This window comes from Mustelus asterias, chromosome 6 (genome assembly GCF_964213995.1).
Source record: "Mustelus asterias chromosome 6, sMusAst1.hap1.1, whole genome shotgun sequence".
In the NCBI taxonomy this organism is placed as follows: domain Eukaryota; kingdom Metazoa; phylum Chordata; class Chondrichthyes; order Carcharhiniformes; family Triakidae; genus Mustelus; species Mustelus asterias.
In genome coordinates, this window is record NC_135806.1 from 51538937 (window position 1) to 51558429 (window position 19493).

The following is a 19493-nucleotide window of genomic DNA, read 5'->3' on the forward strand; positions in this document are numbered from 1 at the left end:
TCATTTTCCTAGATCAATGGGAAGTTTTCAGGAGAGGATGACACCTGTACAAGAAGGACGGGTCACAACTAAGTTGGAAGGGCACGAATATCCTGGCTGGGAGTTTTGCTCGTGCAGTTCGGGGGGGTTTAAACTAGTATGGCAGGGGGGTGGGGATCAAAATATTAGGTCTACAAGTGTAGAGGCTGGGGACAAGCTTGGGGCTGGGACAAGGCTGGCAAAGAAGAAGTGCACTCTGGGGGAGGATGACCTCACTGGGCCTGGAGGTCTGGAGTGCTTATACTTCAATGCAAGGAGCGTAGCAGGTAAGACAGACGAACCTAGGGCCTTAATGCTCACGAGGAATTTGGATGTGGTTGCGGTGACAGAGACTTGGTTGGAAGAGGGACAGGACTGGCAGCTGAATATTCCGGGGTACAAGTGTTTTAGGCAAGACAGAGGAGGGGCCAAAAGAGGTGGGAGAGTAGCAGTATTAGTCGGAGAGCATATTACAGCGGTGCAGAGGGAGGACAATTCAAAGGGGTCGTGTAACAAGTCACTCTGGATGGAGCTTAGAAACAGGAAGGGCGCAGTCACTATGTTGGGGGTATACTACAGGCCCCCCAACAGCCCAAGGGAAGTGGAAGAACGGATATGTCAGGAGATACTGGATTGGTGCAGGAAAATAGGGTTGTTGTAATGGGAGACTTCAATTTCCCTGGTATAGACTGGAAATCGCTGAGAGCTAGGACTCTGAATGGGGAGGAATTTGTAAAATGCGTACAGGAGGGTTCTTTGGAACAATATGTAGATAGCCCGACTAGAGAGGGGGCTATACTGAACCTAGTACTGGGGAATGAGCCCGGTCAGGTCTTCAAAGTTTCGGTAGGGGAACATGTGGCAAATAGTGACCACAATTCTGTTAGCTTTAGGATAGTGAAGGAAAAGGATGAGTGGTGTCCCAAGGGTAAGGTGTTGGATTGGGGGAAGGCTAACTTTAGTGGGATTAGGCAGAAATTGGCAGCTCCTGATTGGGAGAGGCTGTTTGAGGGTAAATCCACATCTGGCATGTGGGAGTCTTTTAAGGAACAGTTGTTAGGACTACAGGACAGGCATGTGCCTGTAAAAAAGAAGGATAGGAAGGGTAGGATTCGAGAACCGTGGATAACCAGGGAAATTGAGGGACTGGTCAAAAAGAAAAGAGAGGCGTACGTTAGGTCCAGGCAGCTAAAAACGGAGGGAGCTCTGGAGGAGTACAAAGAAAGTAGGAAAGAACTCAAACAGGGAATTAGAAGGGCAAAAAGGGGTCACGAAATGTCCTTGGCAGACAGGATTAAGGAGAATCCCAAGGCATTTTATTCATACGTTAGGAACAAAAGGGTTGTCAGGGAAAAAATCGGACCTCTCAGGGACAAAAGTGGGGAATTATGCTTGGAGCCCAAAGAAGTAGGGGAGATCCTAAATGAATACATTGCGTCAGTTTTCACAAAGGAGAGGGATGTGTTGACTGGGAGTGTCTCAGAGGGGAGTGTTGAACCGTTGGAGAAAATCTCCATTACAAGGGAGGAAGTGTTAGGTTTGTGAGAGAATATAAAGACTGACAAATCCCCAGGGCCTGATGGAATCTGTCCAAGGCTGCTCAGGGAGACGAGAGATGAAATTGCTGGGCCTCTGACGCAAATCTTTGTCTCGTCACTGGACGCAGGTGAGGTCCCAGAGGATTGGAGGATAGCTAATGTGGTCCCGTTATTTAAGAAGGGTAGGAAGGATAACCCGGGTAATTATAGGTCGGTGAGCTTGACGTCCGTGGTGGGGAAGTTGTTGGAGAAGATTCTTAGAGATAGGATGTATGCGCATTTAGAAAGGAATAAACTCATTAACGATAGTCAGCATGGTTTTGTGAGAGGGAGGTCATGCCTCACTAACCTGGTGGAGTTTTTTGAAGAAGTGACCAGAATGGTTGACGAGGGAAGGGCCATGGATGTTGTCTATATGGACTTTAGTAAAGCGTTTGACAAAGTCCCTCATGGTAGGCTGGTGAAAAAGGTTGGATCTCATGGGATAAAGGGGGAGGTGGCTAGATGGATGGAGAACTGGCTTGGTCACAGAAGACAGAGGGTGGTAGTGGAAGGGTCTTTTTCCGGCTGGATGCCTGTGACTAGTGGTGTTCCGCAGGGCTCTGTATTGGGACCTGTGCTGTTTGTGATTTATATAAACGATCTGGAAGAAGGTGTAACTGGGGTGATCAGTAAGTTTGCGGACTACACAAAATTGGCAGGACTTGCAGATAGTGAGGAGCATTGTCAGAAGCTATAGAAGGATATAGATAGGCTGGAAACTTGGGCAAAGAAATGGCAGGTGGAGTTCAATCCTGATAAATGCGAAGTGATGCATTTTGGTAGAAATAATGTAGGGAGGAGCTATACGATAAATGGCTATACGATAAAAGGGTGTAGATACGCAGAGGGACCTGGGTGTGCAAGTCCACAGATCCTTGAAGGTGACGTCACAGGTGGTGAAGAAGGCATATGGCATGCTTGCCTTTATAGGACGGGGCATAGAGTATAAAAGTTGGGATCTGATGTTGCAGATGTATAGAACGTTGGTTCGGCCGCATTTGGAATGCTGCATCCAGTTCTGGTCGCCACACTACCGGAAGGACGTGGAAGCTTTAGAGAGAGTGCAGAGGAGGTTTACCAGGATGTTGCCTGGTATGGAGGGGCTTAGTTATGAGGAGAGATTGGGTAAACTGGGGTTGTTCTCCCTGGAAAGACGGAGGATGAGGGGAGACTTAATAGAGGTGTATAAAATTATGAAAGGCATCGATAGGGTGAACGGTGGGAAGCTTTTCCCCAGGTCGGTGGTGACGTTCACGAGGGGTCATAGGTTCAAGGTGAAGGGGGGGAGGTTTAACACAGATATCAGAAGGACATATTTTACACAGAGGGTGGTGGTGGCCTGGAATGTGCTGCCAGGCAAGGTGGAGGAGGCGGACACACTGGGAACGTTTAAGACTTATCTAGATAGCCATATGAACGGAGTGGGAATGGAGGGATACAAAAGAATGGTCTAGTTTGGACCAGGGAGCAGCACGGGCTTGGAGGGCCGAAGGGCCTGTTCCTGTGCTGTTTTGTTCTTGTTCTTTGAGTCCAGACTGACCAAGTTTTGCCACTGGCTTCTTATCGTGGTCTTTGTATATTCCTGGAAGGCCAAAATCCATGAGCATGGGATGTAATTTACAGGATTAAATTCCTGCTGGGATGTTGATCAGTTTCCATTGTCTCCACTGGAGATGACAGTTCACGTTTGCATGGCTTTTTGCTTTCAAATGTTTGACTTAGACAGGGTGTGACATCTGCTTTAGTGATCTTGTTTATGGAATAGATATTGAAAACACTGCTCTTCCTCAAATAATGCCATAAGATGCACATGAGAGGGCAATTGGGACCTCCGTTTGATGTCTTAACTGAAAGGTGGTCCCTCCAGGAATGCAGCACTCCCTCAGAGCTAAACTGGTGGGTCAGCATAATCTCCTCATCTCTGAGGTAGGATTGACTGGGACTGGGTGCTTACCCCAAACCATGGCTAACACAGTTCTATTTACATTTTTATTTCTTATTCACCAGCTCGTCCTATCCAGCTGGAGGTTTAAAAAGGGTTGTTGCCTCATCATTTAAAACAAACAAACAATCTACTTGAGAGTATGAAAATTATTAGAAGCATGCATTGAAACTTCAGACAGGAGATTTTTCTCTTCGTTACATCTGAGAAATGCTCAGTCCCCAGGTGGAGCAAAGAGAATCGAGCTGGAGACGCACTGCGTGACATTCCCATCCTCCCAATGCTGCTCTAAGAATTAAAAGGGTTCCCCAAACTGGTGAAGGCCCGGTCAAAGAGGTATTCTTAGCCCCCTGCTTCTTCTCCTCCTCTGTATGGACATGTGGGAACTCTCAAATAGAAAAGCATTGGAGCTTGTGCTGGAATCCATGTTCTCAATGGTGGGGGAGTCCAGAACTAGGGGTCATAGTTTGAGCATAAGGGCTAAACCTTTTAGAATTGAGATGAGACATTTCTTCACCCAGAGGGTGGTGAATGTGTGGAATTCACTGCCACAGTATGTCGTTGAGGCCAAAACGTTGTCTGATTTCAAGAAGAAATTAGATATAGCTCTTGGGGCTCAAGGGGAAGGGGGGGGGATCTCGATATTGAACTTGATGATCAAAATGAATGGCGGAGCAGGCTCGAAGTGCCGAATGGCCTACTCTTGCTTCTAGCTTCTATGTTTCTATGTTTATGTTTAACCATGATCTTATCAAATGGTGCACTGGTTTGAGGGACTTGATCCCAATTCTTGTGTTCTTGTGTCCACCTCACAGCACCCCAGCTTCCACTGCTTGCTGGTGAAAAGTATTTCACAAGCTAACAGCCCTCTCAGAGCGAAGAATTCTCCATATCTGAATCTTAAATGGGAGACCCCTAATTTTTAAACAGAATTCACTCGTTCTAGCCTCTCAATAGGGGAAGCATTCTCACAGCATCCACCCTGTCACAGTTCCCTCAAGATTTTATATGTTTCAATAAGATCATCTCTCATTCTTCTAAATTCCAATGGGTGTACGCCCATTGCAGTCTCTCTGCATTCAAACAATAGATTGCTTTTCTATTCTTCCTGCCAAAGTCTATGGTCATGATGTGGAGATGCCGGCGTTGGACTGGGGTGAACATAGTAAGAGTTTTAACAACACCAGGTTAAAGTCCAACAGGTTTATTTGGTAGCAAATACCATTAGCTTTCGGAGCGCTGCTCCTTCGTCAGATGGAGTGGAAAGCTAATGGTATTTGCTACCAAATAAACCTGTTGGACTTTAACCTGGTGTTGTTAAAACTCTTAAAGTCTATGGTCACAGAGAGCATAGCCAGCAATGTCTATACAACTCTGCCCCAATAATATGCCTGAGCCAGAAAAGACAGCCCTTTGATCCAACAGTGTGACTTATTTTTTTCATTTCGCATACTGACCACTCTTAGTAACATTGCCATTTAATGCCAAATGGCTCTTTTGTGCCATAGATCCATGCCCTCTGGGAACTGGATTTCACCTGCCCAAACTCACTTGATCTTGAACCTTTACAGGCAACAAATGCAGAACACTTTGTCCCACCTGGGTTGCATTTAAATCTGGGTATTTGAGTTGAAAGGCCAGTATTAACCCTAAGCGTCACCCAGCTCTTATTGATGTTTCCTCAATTGAATTATAAAGTTTTCCAGTGTCTAAAGTCTGAAAAGGGGCATAAATTATAGACTTTAGATGAGATATTGCAAATGTTTGATGAACTTTTCATGGATTTATGTTCATTTTTTTTTCCCTTTGCCATTGTTAGGTGCCTTGACTCAAGCCGTTCGCAATTTTGCAAAAAGCCTCGAAGGATGGCTCACAAATGCCATGAACAATATTCCACAGCAAATGGTTCGCACCAAGGTAAGTAGAATGGAATTGCCATGGAATAAATTAAATTGCATTCCTGATTGCTTTAGAGTATAAACGTTTTCTGGATCTTCATCAAGGAATGCAAGCAACATTCTGTTGCCTAAATCATTAAATATCCTATCTAGCTAAATGCTGAATAAGTATTAATCTGGCCTAGTACTCAGGAGTTCCAAAGGTTGTGTTGCCTGCCAAGTGTCAGAATTTGGAGATCTTCTCACATAGCTGACAATCTTGAAGGAGGAAGGGGGATCCAGTTGTTAAGTTCCATGTGGGAACCATCACTCAAACCAGCCTCTCCACTCAAACCAGCCTCCCATCCATTGACTCTGTCTACACTTCCCGCTGCCTCGGAAAAGCAGCTAGCATAATCAAGGACCCCACACACCCCGGACATACTCTCTTCCACCTTCTTCTGTCAGGGAAAAGTTACAAAAATCTGAGATCACATACCAACCGACTCAAAAGCAGCTTCTTTCTTCCCTTGTGCCATCAGACTTTTGAACGGACCTACCTCGCATTAAGTTGATCTTTCTCTACACCCTAGCTATGACTGTAACACTACACTCTCCACTCTCTCCTTCCCTATGTACAGTATGCCTTGTTTGTCTAGCACACAAGAAACAATACTTTTACTATATACTAATACATGTGACAATAATAAATCAAATCAAACAAAACAGATAGATCTAGGAATCGGGTTCTGCTGAAAGAGTTTGAGGAGTTAGGCTCCAAATTAAAATGCAGAACCTCAAAAGTAATTATCCCTGGATTGTTACATGAGCCACGTGCCAATTGGCATAGGATCAAGCAGATTAGAGAACTAAATGCAAAGAGTGGTGTGTGAAGAAGTGGATTCGATTCATGGGGCACTGACACCAGTACTGGAAAAAGAGGGGGCTGTCCATTAGGATGAGTTCCACTAAAATTAGGAAAGGGTCAGTGATCTTATAGAACATAGAACAGTACAGCACAGAACAGGCCCTTTGGCCCACGATGTTGTGCCGAGCTTTATCTGAAACCAAGATCAAGCTATCCCACTCCCTATCATCCTGGTGTGCTCCATGTGCCTATCCAATAACCGCTTAAATGTTCCTAAAGTGTCTGACTCCACTATCACTGCAGGCAGTCCATTCCACACCCCAACCACTCTCTGCGTAAAGAACCTACCTCTGATATCCTTCCTATATCTCCCACCATGAACCCTATATATCTTATGAACTGTATATCTAAGGCTCTGGACGGGGCTTAGAACTAAATAGAAGGGGGGCAGGTGATGGGAGGGGAGTGGTAATGGAAGTTAAGATGCAAATGCGCTCGTGATAATTTACCAAAATTTGCTGAACTCTGGGACTGTTCTGGCAGATTGGAAAAGAGCAAGTGTGATGCCACTGTTTAGAAAAGAAGGTTGACAAAAGGTGGGTAACTATAGGCCGGTTAGCTTAACTTCTGTAGTGGGGAAAATGCTTGAATCTATCATCAAGGAGGAAATAGCGAGACATCTGCATAGAAATTGTCCCATTAGGCAGATGCAGCATGGGTTCATGAAAGGCAGGTCATGTTTAACTAATCTCCTGGAATTCTTTGAGGACATTACAAGCGCGGTGGACAACGGGGAACGAGTGGATGTGGTGTATCTGGATTTCCAGAAGGCATTTGACAAGGTGCCGCACAAAAAGCTGCTGCATAAGATAAAGGTGCACAGTGTTATGGGGTAATGTATTAGCATGGATAAAGGATTGGTTAACTAACAGAAAGCAAAGAGTGAGGATAAATGGGTGTTTTTCTGGTTGGCGATCAGTGACCAGTGGTGTGCCTCAGGGATCAGTGTTGGGATTGAAATTGTTTACAATTTACATAGATGATTTGGAGCTGGGGACCAAGTGTAGTGTGTCAAAGTTCGCAGATGACACTAAGATGAGTGGTAGAGCAAAATGTGCAGAGGACACAAAGTCTGCTGAGTGATATATATAGTTTAAGTGAGTGGACAAGGATCTGGCAGATGGAGTACAATGTTGGTAAATGTGAGGTCATCCATTTTGCTAGGAATAACAACAAAATGGACGATTAAATGGTTTTTAAAAACGCAGCATGTTGCTGTGCAGAGGGACCCAAGTGTCCTTTTGCATGAATCGCAAAAAGTTGGTTTGCAGGTGCAGCAGGTAATTAAGAAGGCAAATGGAATTGTGTCCTTCATTGCTAGAGGGATGGAGTTTAAAAACAGGGAGGTAATGTTGCAGCTGTATAAGGTGTTGATGAGGCCACACCTGGAGTACTGTGTACAGTTTTGGTCTGCTTACTTGAGAAAGGATATATATATACTAGCACTGGAGCAGGTGCAGAGGAGATTCACAAGGTTGATTCTGGAGTTGAGAGGGTTGGCTTATGAGGAGAGACTGAGTAGACTGGGACTATACTCATTGGAATTTAGAAGAATGAGGGGGAATCTTATAGAAACATATAAAGTCATGAAGGGAGTAGATAAGATAGAAGCAGGAAGGTTATTTCACTGGCAGGTGAAACTAGAACTAGGGGGCATAGCCTCAAAATAAGGGGGAGGAGATTTAGGTCTGAGTTGAGGAGGAATTTCTTCACCCAAAGCGTTGTGAATCTGTGGAATTTCCAGTGAAGCAGTTGAGGTTACCTTGTTGAATGCCTTTAAGGCAAGGAAAGATACACAGGTCACTGAAAGTGACAATGCAGGTGGAGAAGGTAGTCAAGAATGCACACGGCATGCTTGCCTTCATCGGCAGGGGCATTGAATTTAAAAATTGGCAAGTCATGTTGCAGCTTTATAGAACCTTAGTTAGGCCGCACTCCCTCTATTCCCATCCTATTCATGTACTTGTCAAGACGTCCCTTAAAAGTCACTACCACATCTGCTTCCACTAGCTCCCCCGGCAACGAGTCCCAGGCACCCACCACCTTCTGTGTAAAAAATCTGCCTCGTACATCTCCTTTAAACCTTGCCCCTTGCACCTTAAACCTGTGCCCCCTAGTAATTGACTCTTCCACCCTGGGAAAAAGCTTCTGACTATCCTCTCTGTCCATGCACCTCATAATCTTGTAGACTTCTATTAGGTCACCCCTCAACCTCTGTCGTTCCAGTGAGAACAAACCAAGTTTCTCAAACCTCTCCTCATAGCTGATGCCCTCCATACCAGGCAACATCCTGGTAAATCTTTTCTGTACCGTCTCCAAAGCCTCCACATCCTTCTGGTAGTGTGGCGACCAGAATTGAACACTATATTCCAAGTGCAGCCTAACTAAGGTTCTATAAAGCTGCAACATGACTTGCCAATTTTTTAACTCAATGCCCCAGCCGATGAAGGCAAGCATGTCGTATGCCTTCTTGACTACCTTCTCCACCTGCTTTGCCACTTTCAGTAATCTGTACACCCAGATTCCTTTGCCTATCAATACTCTTTAGGGTTCTGCCATTTACTGTATATTTCTATCTGTATTAGAACTTCCAAAATGCATTACCTCACATTTGTCCGGATTAAGCTCCATGTGACACCTCGCCGTCCAAGTCTCCAACTGATCTATATCCTGCTGTATCCTCTGATGGTCCTCATCGCTATCTGCAAATCCACCAACCTTTGTGTCGTTCGCAAACTTACTAATCAAACCAGTTACATTTTCCTCCAAATCATTTATATATATATATATTACAAACAGTAAAGGTCCCAGCACTGATCCCTGAGGAACGCCACTTGTCACAGCCGCCCTCCATTCAGAAACGCACTCTTCCACTGCTACCCTCTGTCTTCTTTGACCATGCCAGTTTTGTATCCACCTTGCCAGCTCACCTCTGATCCCATGCGACTTCACCTTCTGCACCAGTCTGCCATGAGAGAGTATTTGACATTTTTGAAGAACAGGAAAAAAAATAATTTGTTAGAACAATACGTTCTGGAACCAACAAGGAAACAGCTGTTGTAGATGTGGTTGATCTCTTGGTAAAAGATCCTGTGGCAAGAGATTGATCAGCCCATGATGGAATTTCAGATTCAGTTTAAGAGTGAGAAATGTGGGTCCATAACTAGCGTCTTAAACTTAAATAAAGGATATGAAGTCAGAGTTGGCTAAAGTGACACTAAAAAGGTGACATTCAAACATTATATTAGATATTTCATAACTTTCATTAAAGCTAGATTTCATTGAGGAAGAACGACTCTGAGAAAGATCATAGAAATCATAGAAACCCTACAGTGCAGAAGGAGGCCATTCAGCCCATCGAGTCTGCACCGACCACAATCCCACCCAGGCCCTACCCCCACATATTTACCCGCTAATCCCTCTAACCTACGCATCTTAGGACTCTAAGGGGCAATTTTTAACCTGGCCAATCAACCTAACCCACACATCTTTGGACTGTGGGAGGAAACCGGAGCACCTGGAGGAAACCCACGCAGACACGAGGAGAATGTGCAAACTCCACACAGACAGTGACCCGAGCCGGGAATCGAACCCGGGACCCTGGAGCTGTGAAGCAGCAGTGCTAACCACTGTGCTACCGTGCCGCCCATGAACTATCCATGCTAACTAAATAAGTTAAAGGTGGTAATAAATTGAAATACAGGTGTGCAATGTTGTTGCTGTGAAGATTAGTGATAGACCAGAAGGATGGGAAAGCTTTAAAAGCAAAAAAAAATTAGGAAGAAATGAGAGAAAACTAATGAGAAATACAAAAATAAATGGCATAAGCTTCTTCAAGTATATATAAAAAAGAGTAGCTAATGTGAGCATTGAGTCCATTGGAGCGCGAGACAGAGAAATTAATAATGGGAAACGAGAAAATGGCAGCTAGCTTTGAAAAAATATTTTACATTCATCTTCACAGTAGAAAACATAAAAAACACCCCAAAAATCATAGAAAGTCAAGAGGCAAAAGGGAGGGAGTAACTTAAAACAATCACAGTCACGAGAAAAAATATATTGAGAAAACTAATGGAACTTGCAGGTAACATGTTCCATGGACCTGATAGCTTGCATCCTTGGGTCTTAAAGAAGGGGCTGCAGAGATAATAGCTACATTGATTGTTATCTAAAATTTCCTAGATTTTGGAAAATTCCCAGCAGATCGGAAAAATGCAAAAGTCACACCTCTAATCAAGGGAAAAGGGAGATAGAAAATAAGAAACTATAGGCCAGTTAGCCTAACGTCTGTTTTTGTAAAATGCGAAAATTCATTATCTGGATGAAGGGACTGACTTGTAAACAAATATGCTGTTGCTACAAAGATGGGTAGGGAAACAAGTTGTGAGGAGGATACAGAGAGTCTGCATAAGGCTATAATTCGTGTGGGCAAAAAATTGGTTGATGGAATATAATAAGACCTAGGAACATAAGTAGGCCATTCGACCCACTGAGCCAGCTCCACCATTCAGTGGAGATCATGACTGATCTAGTATGATAATCCTCAATTCCACTTTCCTATTTTATCCTCATAACCCTTGACTTCATGACTGATTAAATATCTGTCTATCTCAGTATTGAACATGCTTTAAGACCCGACTCTACAGTCCTCTGTGATAAAGAATTCCACAGATTCACCACCCTCGGAAAGCAGAAATTCCTCTTCATCCCTGTCTAAAATGAACAATCCCTTACTCTGAGATTATGCCTTCTGGTCCTCGACTCTCCCACAAGGGGAAACAACCTCCCAACATCCATCCCAACAAGCCCCCTGAGAATGCTTTATATATCAATAAGATTGCCTCACATTATCTAAACTTCAATGAATACAGGCCCAACCTACTCAACCTCTGCTCATAAGAAAATCTCTCCATACCCGGGATCAACCTAATGAACATTTTCTGCACTGCCTCCAATGCCAGTATATCATAGAATCCCAACCATACAGAAGGTGGCCATTTGGCCCATCCAGGCAGTACTGACAACAATCCCACCCAGGCCCTGTCCACGTAAACCCACATATTTACCCTGCTATTCCCCTGATACAAAGGGGCAATTTAACATGGCCAATCAACCTAACCCGCGCATCTTTCGACTGTGGGAGGAAACCAGAGCACCCAGAGGAAACCAATGCAGACACGGGGAGGAAGCGCAAACACCACACAGGCAGTGACCTGAGGCTGGAATTGAACCTAGGTCTCTGGCGCTGTGAGGCAGCAGTGATTATCTTCCCCGAGATAATGGGACCAAAACTATTCACAGTATTCCAGGTGTTGTCTAACTAGTGCCTTGTATAGTTTCAACAAGACTTTCCTATTTTTGTACTCCATTCCCTTCAAAATCAAGGCCAACATTCCATTTGCCTTCCCTGTTTCCTGCTGAATTTACATGTTAGCTTTTCGTAATTTATGCATGAGAACCCCAAATCCCTCTGTGCTACAGCTTTCTGCAGTCTTTCTCCATGTAAATAATATTCAGCTCCTTTATTCTTCCTACCAAAGTGCATAACTTAACATTTTCCTACATTATATTCTATCTGCCAAGTTTTTGTCCACTCAATTAACTTGTCTATATCCCTCTACAGACTCTGTGTCATCTGAACCACTTGCCTTCCCACCTATTTTGTGTTATCCACAAAGTTGGTAATAGTACGTTCCTTCATCTAATTTATTATATATATTGTAAATAATTGTATCCCCAGCACTGATCCCTGTGGCAATCCACTCGTTACAGATTGCCATCCTGAAAATGCCCCTCTTATCCCAACTCCCTGACTTCTAACAATTAGCGCATCCTCTATCCATGCTAATATACCCAACACCATAGGCTTCTATCTTATTAATTGTCCTGTTGTGTGCTACTTTATCAAACACTTTTTGTAAATCCAAGTATATTACACCTACTGGTTCCCCTTTACCTATCTTGCTCGTTACCATCTCAAAGAATTCTAATGAATTTGTCAGGCATGATTTCCCCTTCATGAAGCCATGCTGACTCTGCTTGATTATATTATGTATTTCTAAATGTTCTGCTATTACATCCTTTATAATGGACTCTAACAATTTCCCAAATACAGATGTTAAGCTAACTGGTGGCAGAAAGAATAGAAAAGCAGAATATTATTTAAATGGAGAGCGACTACAGAATTCTGCAACACAGAGGGATCTGGTTGTCCTGGTACATGAACCACAAAAAGTCAGCTTGCAGGTGCAGCAAATAATTAGGAAGGCAAATGGAATGTTGGTGTTTATTCCAAGAAAGATGGAGTGTCAAAGTAAAGAAGCCTTGCTACAACTGTACGGGGCATTGATGAGACCACACCTACCTTGTACAGTTTTGGTCAGCTTAAGGGGGAACATATTTGCATTGGAACAATTCAGAGAAGTTTCAATAGACTTATCCCAGGGATGAGGATTTTTTTTTGCAAGAAAGGTTGGATCTATAATTATTGAAGTTTATAAAATGAGAGATGATCTTACAGAATGTAACATTCTGAGGAGGCTTGACTGGGTCAATGCTGATGAAATGTTTCCTCTCATGGGGAATCTAGAACTGGTGGCACAATTTAACTACAGAAAAGAGGAGGGATTTCTTCTGAGGGTTGTTAGTTTTTGGAATTCTTTTGCCCAGCAAGCAGTAGAGGATGGATACATTCAAGGCTGTTAGACAGATTATTGATTCACATGGGTGTTGTATATTTAAGTTGTTGCAGCTTGCTTTAAGAGTTGATCATATGATTTGATGGCGATGTCACTAGGGTGTTTGCACAAGCTGCTGTTTTACTTCCAGTTTGTAGTCTAAGCAGGCAGGAGGTCCGAGAATAAATCTGTTATTGTTATTTTGAATCTACGTATGAAAACCACAGCTTTTTCTTTTTTGTTTAAAATCCACAAGCCCTAACACAGTTAGGACATTACAAGGAGAGTCAAGGGTTAAGGGGGAGGGCAGGCAGGAAAGTGGAGTTCAGGCCACAATCCAATCAGCCATGATTTTATTGAATGGTAGAGCATGTGTGAGGGGCCGAATTGCCGACTCCTATTTCTTGTTATTTTTACATTTACCTGAGAATGGCAGGTGTGGTTTGGTATCTTTTGCTAGACTATTACTTAGGTTTGAAGGTGGCTGAGCTTTTGGTTCCTGATATTTTCTTTCGCCATTGAATTCCGTGGAGTAGCTCCTTGCTATACCATACAGCGATCAAGTTCCAATTTGTGTTTTGAGGCAGTGGATATTCACATTATTCAGTTTATTAGCATGATGGGGTTCACAGTGACGTGCTTACTGCCCATCAGATTTTATTTCACAACTCATCACTGTTCACTGTCATACACAAGAGCCTGAGTAATTGTACTCCAGACTTAGTGCAGTTCATTTTCATTTTCCAAGACAAACACATTCATATGGACGTAAAGTCATATGTGAATTGTCCCAACTGTACACTAAAAACTTGCTTTGACTGTCAGAGGATAGATGTTGAATCAATGAACAAATAAGATTGAAATGCATTGGTGTCTTTTTATATTCATTTCTCCTATATCAATTTTCAGGTTTGACCTGTTTCCATGCTGGTTTCCTGACCCACTTTTTGACTAGGACCAGTCTTTACTTTAAAAAAATTCAGATATTGTTTTGTGCATAGTCAAGATGAAACAAAACAATGGTTGTCTGTGGTGTTGTTTTAAATTCGACCGGCTATACAAAATGAGAGAACATTAGGGTTAATATAGAACATTCTTAACATGCACAATATAAATGCACTAAAATGGGCATTAAGTATTAACCAGTGTACAGGATCAAAATTATTCCTATTGTATTATGTCAGCTGTGCCTCAGTGGGCAACATTCTCATCTGAATCAGAAGATTGTCAGAAGTTCCACTCCAGCAAAAAAAAAGATACTCGAGTGCAATGCTGAAGGAGTACTGCACTGTTTGAGATGCCGTCTTTTGAATGTGACATTAAACGGGATGCCTCATCTGTTCTCAGATCGCGGCTAATATTTATTCCTCAAATAATGTCACTAAAAACAGATTATCTGGCCATTATCATATTGTGGTGCACCAATTGGCTGCAGCATTTCAAACATTAGAACGGTGCCTGCAATTCTGTGGTTCCAAGAATTCAAAAATACTAATTGGATGTATTGGGATGTCCTGTTCATATAGTACATGAAAAATACGATACAAGTCTACCCACCTCTCCATTCCCTCCCAACCCATCCATCCATCCTGTCCCTCCTTGCATCCATCCCTCCGTCATTCATTTCCTTATATCAATCCTTTCCTCCCTCTATCCCTCCCTCCATCAAATATCCATCTGTCCCACCTGACAACCAACCTTTCCTTCAATCTGTCCATTCCTCAAACCGTCCGTCCCGCAATCAATCCGTCCGTCCGTCCCGCAATCAATCCGTCCGTCCGTCCCGCAATCAATCCGTCCGTCCGTCCCGCAATCAATCCGTCCGTCCGTCCCGCAATCAATCCGTCCGTCCGTCCCGCAATCAATCCGTCCGTCCGTCCCGCAATCAATCCGTCCGTCCGTCCCGCAATCAATCCGTCCGTCCGTCCCGCAATCAATCCGTCCGTCCGTCCCGCAATCAATCCGTCCGTCCGTCCCGCAATCAATCCGTCCGTCCGTCCCGCAATCAATCCGTCCGTCCGTCCCGCAATCAATCCGTCCGTCCCGCAATCAATCCGTCCGTCCCGCAATCAATCCGTCCGTCCGTCCCGCAATCAATCCGTCCGTCCGTCCCGCAATCAATCCGTCCGTCCGTCCCGCAATCAATCCGTCCGTCCGTCCCGCAATCCGTCCGTCCGGCAGTCAGTCCGTCCGTCCGGCAGTCAGTCCGTCCGTCCGGCAGTCAGTCCGTCCGTCCGGCAGTCAGTCCGTCCGTCCGTCCGGCAGTCAGTCCGTCCGTCCGTCCGGCAGTCAGTCCGTCCGTCCGTCCGGCAGTCAGTCCGTCCGGCAGTCAGTCCGTCCGTCCGGCAGTCAGTCCGTCCGTCCGGCAGTCAGTCCGTCCGGCAGTCAGTCAGTCCGTCCGTCCGTCCGGCAGTCCGTCCGTCCGTCCGGCAGTCAGTCAGTCCGTCCGGCAGTCAGTCCGTCCGTCCGGCAGTCAGTCCGTCCGTCCGGCAGTCAGTCCGTCCGTCCGTCCGGCAGTCAGTCCGTCCGGCAGTCAGTCCGTCCGTCCGGCAGTCAGTCCGTCCGTCCGGCAGTCAGTCCGTCCGTCCCGCAGTCAGTCCGTCCGTCCCGCAGTCAGTCCGTCCGTCCCGCAGTCAGTCCGTCCGTCCCGCAGTCAGTCCGTCCCGCAGTCAGTCCGTCCCGCAGTCAGTCCGTCCGTCCCGCAGTCAGTCCGTCCGTCCCGCAGTCAGTCCGTCCGTCCCGCAGTCAGTCCGTCCGTCCCGCAGTCAGTCCGTCCGTCCCGCAGTCGACCCGTCCGTCCCGCAGTCGACCCGTCCGTCCCGCAGTCGACCCGTCCGTCCCGCAGTCGACCCGTCCGTCCCGCAGTCGACCCGTCCGTCCCGCAGTCGACCCGTCCGTCCCGCAGTCGACCCGTCCGTCCCGCGATCGACCCGTCCGTCCCGCGATCGACCCGTCCGTCCCGCGATCGACCCGTCCGTCCCGCAATCGACCCGTCCGTCCCGCAATCGACCCGTCCGTCCCGCAATCGACCCGTCCGTCCCGCAATCGACCCGTCCGTCCCGCAATCGACCCGTCCGTCCCGCAATCGACCCGTCCGTCCCGCAATCGACCCGTCCGTCCCGCAATCGACCCGTCCGTCCCGCAATCGACCCGTCCGTCCCGCAATCGACCCGTCCGTCCCGCAATCGACCCGTCCGTCCCGCAGTCAGTCGACCCGTCCGTCCCGCAGTCAGTCGACCCGTCCGTCCCGCAGTCAGTCGACCCGTCCGTCCCGCAGTCAGTCGACCCGTCCGTCCCGCAGTCAGTCGACCCGTCCGTCCCGCAGTCAGTCGACCCGTCCGTCCCGCAGTCAGTCGACCCGTCCGTCCCGCAGTCAGTCGAACCGTCCGTCCCGCAGTCAGTCGACCCGTCCGTCCCGCAGTCAGTCGACCCGTCCGTCCCGCAGTCAGTCGACCCGTCCGTCCCGCAGTCAGTCGACCCGTCCGTCCCGCAGTCAGTCGACCCGTCCGTCCCGCAGTCAGTCGACCCGTCCGTCCCGCAGTCAGTCGACCCGTCCGTCCCGCAGTCAGTCGACCCGTCCGTCCCGCAGTCAGTCGACCCGTCCGTCCCGCAGTCAGTCGACCCGTCCGTCCCGCAGTCAGTCGACCCGTCCGTCCCGCAGTCAGTCGGCCCGTCCGTCCCGCAGTCAGTCGGCCCGTCCGTCCCGCAGTCAGTCGGCCCGTCCGTCCCGCAGTCAGTCGGCCCGTCCGTCCCGCAGTCAGTCGGCCCGTCCGTCCCGCAGTCAGTCGGCCCGTCCGTCCCGCAGTCAGTCGGCCCGTCCGTCCCGCAGTCAGTCGGCCCGTCCGTCCCGCAGTCAGTCGACCCGTCCGTCCCGCAGTCAGTCGACCCGTCCGTCCCGCAGTCAGTCGGCCCGTCCGTCCCGCAGTCAGTCGGCCCGTCCGTCCCGCAGTCAGTCGGCCCGTCCGTCCCGCAGTCAGTCGGCCCGTCCGTCCCGCAGTCAGTCGGCCCGTCCGTCCCGCAGTCAGTCGGCCCGTCCGTCCCGCAGTCAGTCGGCCCGTCCGTCCCGCAGTCAGTCGGCCCGTCCGTCCCGCAGTCAGTCGGCCCGTCCGTCCCGCAGTCAGTCGGCCCGTCCGTCCCGCAGTCAGTCGGCCCGTCCGTCCCGCAGTCAGTCGGCCCGTCCGTCCCGCAGTCAGTCGGCCCGTCCGTCCCGCAGTCAGTCGGCCCGTCCGTCCCGCAGTCAGTCGGCCCGTCCGTCCCGCAGTCAGTCGGCCCGTCCGTCCCGCAGTCAGTCGGCCCGTCCGTCCCGCAGTCAGTCGGCCCGTCCGTCCCGCAGTCAGTCGGCCCGTCCGTCCCGCAGTCAGTCGGCCCGTCCGTCCCGCAGTCAGTCGGCCCGTCCGTCCCGCAGTCAGTCGGCCCGTCCGTCCCGCAGTCAGTCGGCCCGTCCGTCCCGCAGTCAGTCGGCCCGTCCGTCCCGCAGTCAGTCGGCCCGTCCGTCCCGCAGTCAGTCGGCCCGTCCGTCCCGCAGTCAGTCGGCCCGTCCGTCCCGCAGTCAGTCGGCCCGTCCGTCCCGCAGTCAGTCGGCCCGTCCGTCCCGCAGTCAGTCGGCCCGTCCGTCCCGCAGTCAGTCGGCCCGTCCGTCCCGCAGTCAGTCGGCCCGTCCGTCCCGCAGTCAGTCGGCCCGTCCGTCCCGCAGTCAGTCGGCCCGTCCGTCCCGCAGTCAGTCGGCCCGTCCGTCCCGCAGTCAGTCGGCCCGTCCGTCCCGCAGTCAGTCGGCCCGTCCGTCCCGCAGTCAGTCGGCCCGTCCGTCCCGCAGTCAGTCGGCCCGTCCGTCCCGCAGTCAGTCGGCCCGTCCGTCCCGCAGTCAGTCGGCCCGTCCGTCCCGCAGTCAGTCGGCCCGTCCGTCCCGCAGTCAGTCGGCCCGTCCGTCCCGCAGTCAGTCGGCCCGTCCGTCCCGCAGTCAGTCGGCCCGTCCGTCCCGCAGTCAGTCGGCCCGTCCGTCCCGCAGTCAGTCGGCCCGTCCGTCCCGCAGTCAGTCGGCCCGTCCGTCCCGCAGTCAGTCGGCCCGTCCGTCCCGCAGTCAGTCGGCCCGTCCGTCCCGCAGTCAGTCGGCCCGTCCGTCCCGCAGTCAGTCGGCCCGTCCGTCCCGCAGTCAGTCGGCCCGTCCGTCCCGCAGTCAGTCGGCCCGTCCGTCCCGCAGTCAGTCGGCCCGTCCGTCCCGCAGTCAGTCGGCCCGTCCGTCCCGCAGTCAGTCGGCCCGTCCGTCCCGCAGTCAGTCGGCCCGTCCGTCCCGCAGTCAGTCGGCCCGTCCGTCCCGCAGTCAGTCGGCCCGTCCGTCCCGCAGTCAGTCGGCCCGTCCGTCCCGCAGTCAGTCGGCCCGTCCGTCCCGCAGTCAGTCGGCCCGTCCGTCCCGCAGTCAGTCGGCCCGTCCGTCCCGCAGTCAGTCGGCCCGTCCGTCCCGCAGTCAGTCGGCCCGTCCGTCCCGCAGTCAGTCGGCCCGTCCGTCCCGCAGTCAGTCGGCCCGTCCGTCCCGCAGTCAGTCGGCCCGTCCGTCCCGCAGTCAGTCGGCCCGTCCGTCCCGCAGTCAGTCGGCCCGTCCGTCCCGCAGTCAGTCGGCCCGTCCGTCCCGCAGTCAGTCGGCCCGTCCGTCCCGCAGTCAGTCGGCCCGTCCGTCCCGCAGTCAGTCGGCCCGTCCGTCCCGCAGTCAGTCGGCCCGTCCGTCCCGCAGTCAGTCGGCCCGTCCGTCCCGCAGTCAGTCGGCCCGTCCGTCCCGCAGTCAGTCGGCCCGTCCGTCCCGCAGTCAGTCGGCCCGTCCGTCCCGCAGTCAGTCGGCCCGTCCGTCCCGCAGTCAGTCGGCCCGTCCGTCCCGCAGTCAGTCGGCCCGTCCGTCCCGCAGTCAGTCGGCCCGTCCGTCCCGCAGTCAGTCGGCCCGTCCGTCCCGCAGTCAGTCGGCCCGTCCGTCCCGCAGTCAGTCGGCCCGTCCGTCCCGCAGTCAGTCGGCCCGTCCGTCCCGCAGTCAGTCGGCCCGTCCGTCCCGCAGTCAGTCGGCCCGTCCGTCCCGCAGTCAGTCAGTCCGTCCGTCCCGCAGTCAGTCCGTCCCGCACTCCATCCGCCCTGCAATCCGCCAGTTCCGTCCCACCCTCAATCCAACTTATCACAGAAGAAATATTCAAAGGTATAAACAACCCTATCATCATTTCAAAACCTAATTGCTCTAACTGTCTTCATGTTTCCACCTGTTTTCTGATAGGTTGGAGCTGTAAGTGCCTTTGCTCAGACACTGCGTAGATATACGTCCCTCAATCATTTAGCTCAAGCTGCTCGAGCTGTGCTGCAAAACACATCTCAAATTAACCAGATGCTCAGTGACCTCAATCGTGTAGACTTCGCCAATGTCCAGGTAAGCTTCAGGACCATACAATGTTTTATCAACCAGTCTTAATCGTGTTTAAATATTTAAAAAAATTAATTCAC

At 49.7% G+C, this 19493-nt stretch overlaps 1 protein-coding gene across 5 annotated transcripts in view; it reads left to right on the forward strand.

The window, feature by feature from the left end:
- The window catches only part of rfx3 (regulatory factor X, 3 (influences HLA class II expression)), a 348433-nt gene that overhangs the window by 281550 nt on the left and 47390 nt on the right, over positions 1–19493 (forward strand). For 4 of the 5 annotated variants that reach the window (XM_078214298.1, XM_078214299.1, XM_078214297.1 and 1 more), the window contains 2 exons: positions 5360–5457; positions 19270–19419. In XM_078214298.1, the coding sequence (XP_078070424.1) occupies positions 5360–5457; positions 19270–19419 (248 nt within the window). The remainder of the gene's footprint in view (positions 1–5359; positions 5458–19269; positions 19420–19493) is intronic. The other variant, XM_078214301.1, reaches the window with a different exon arrangement.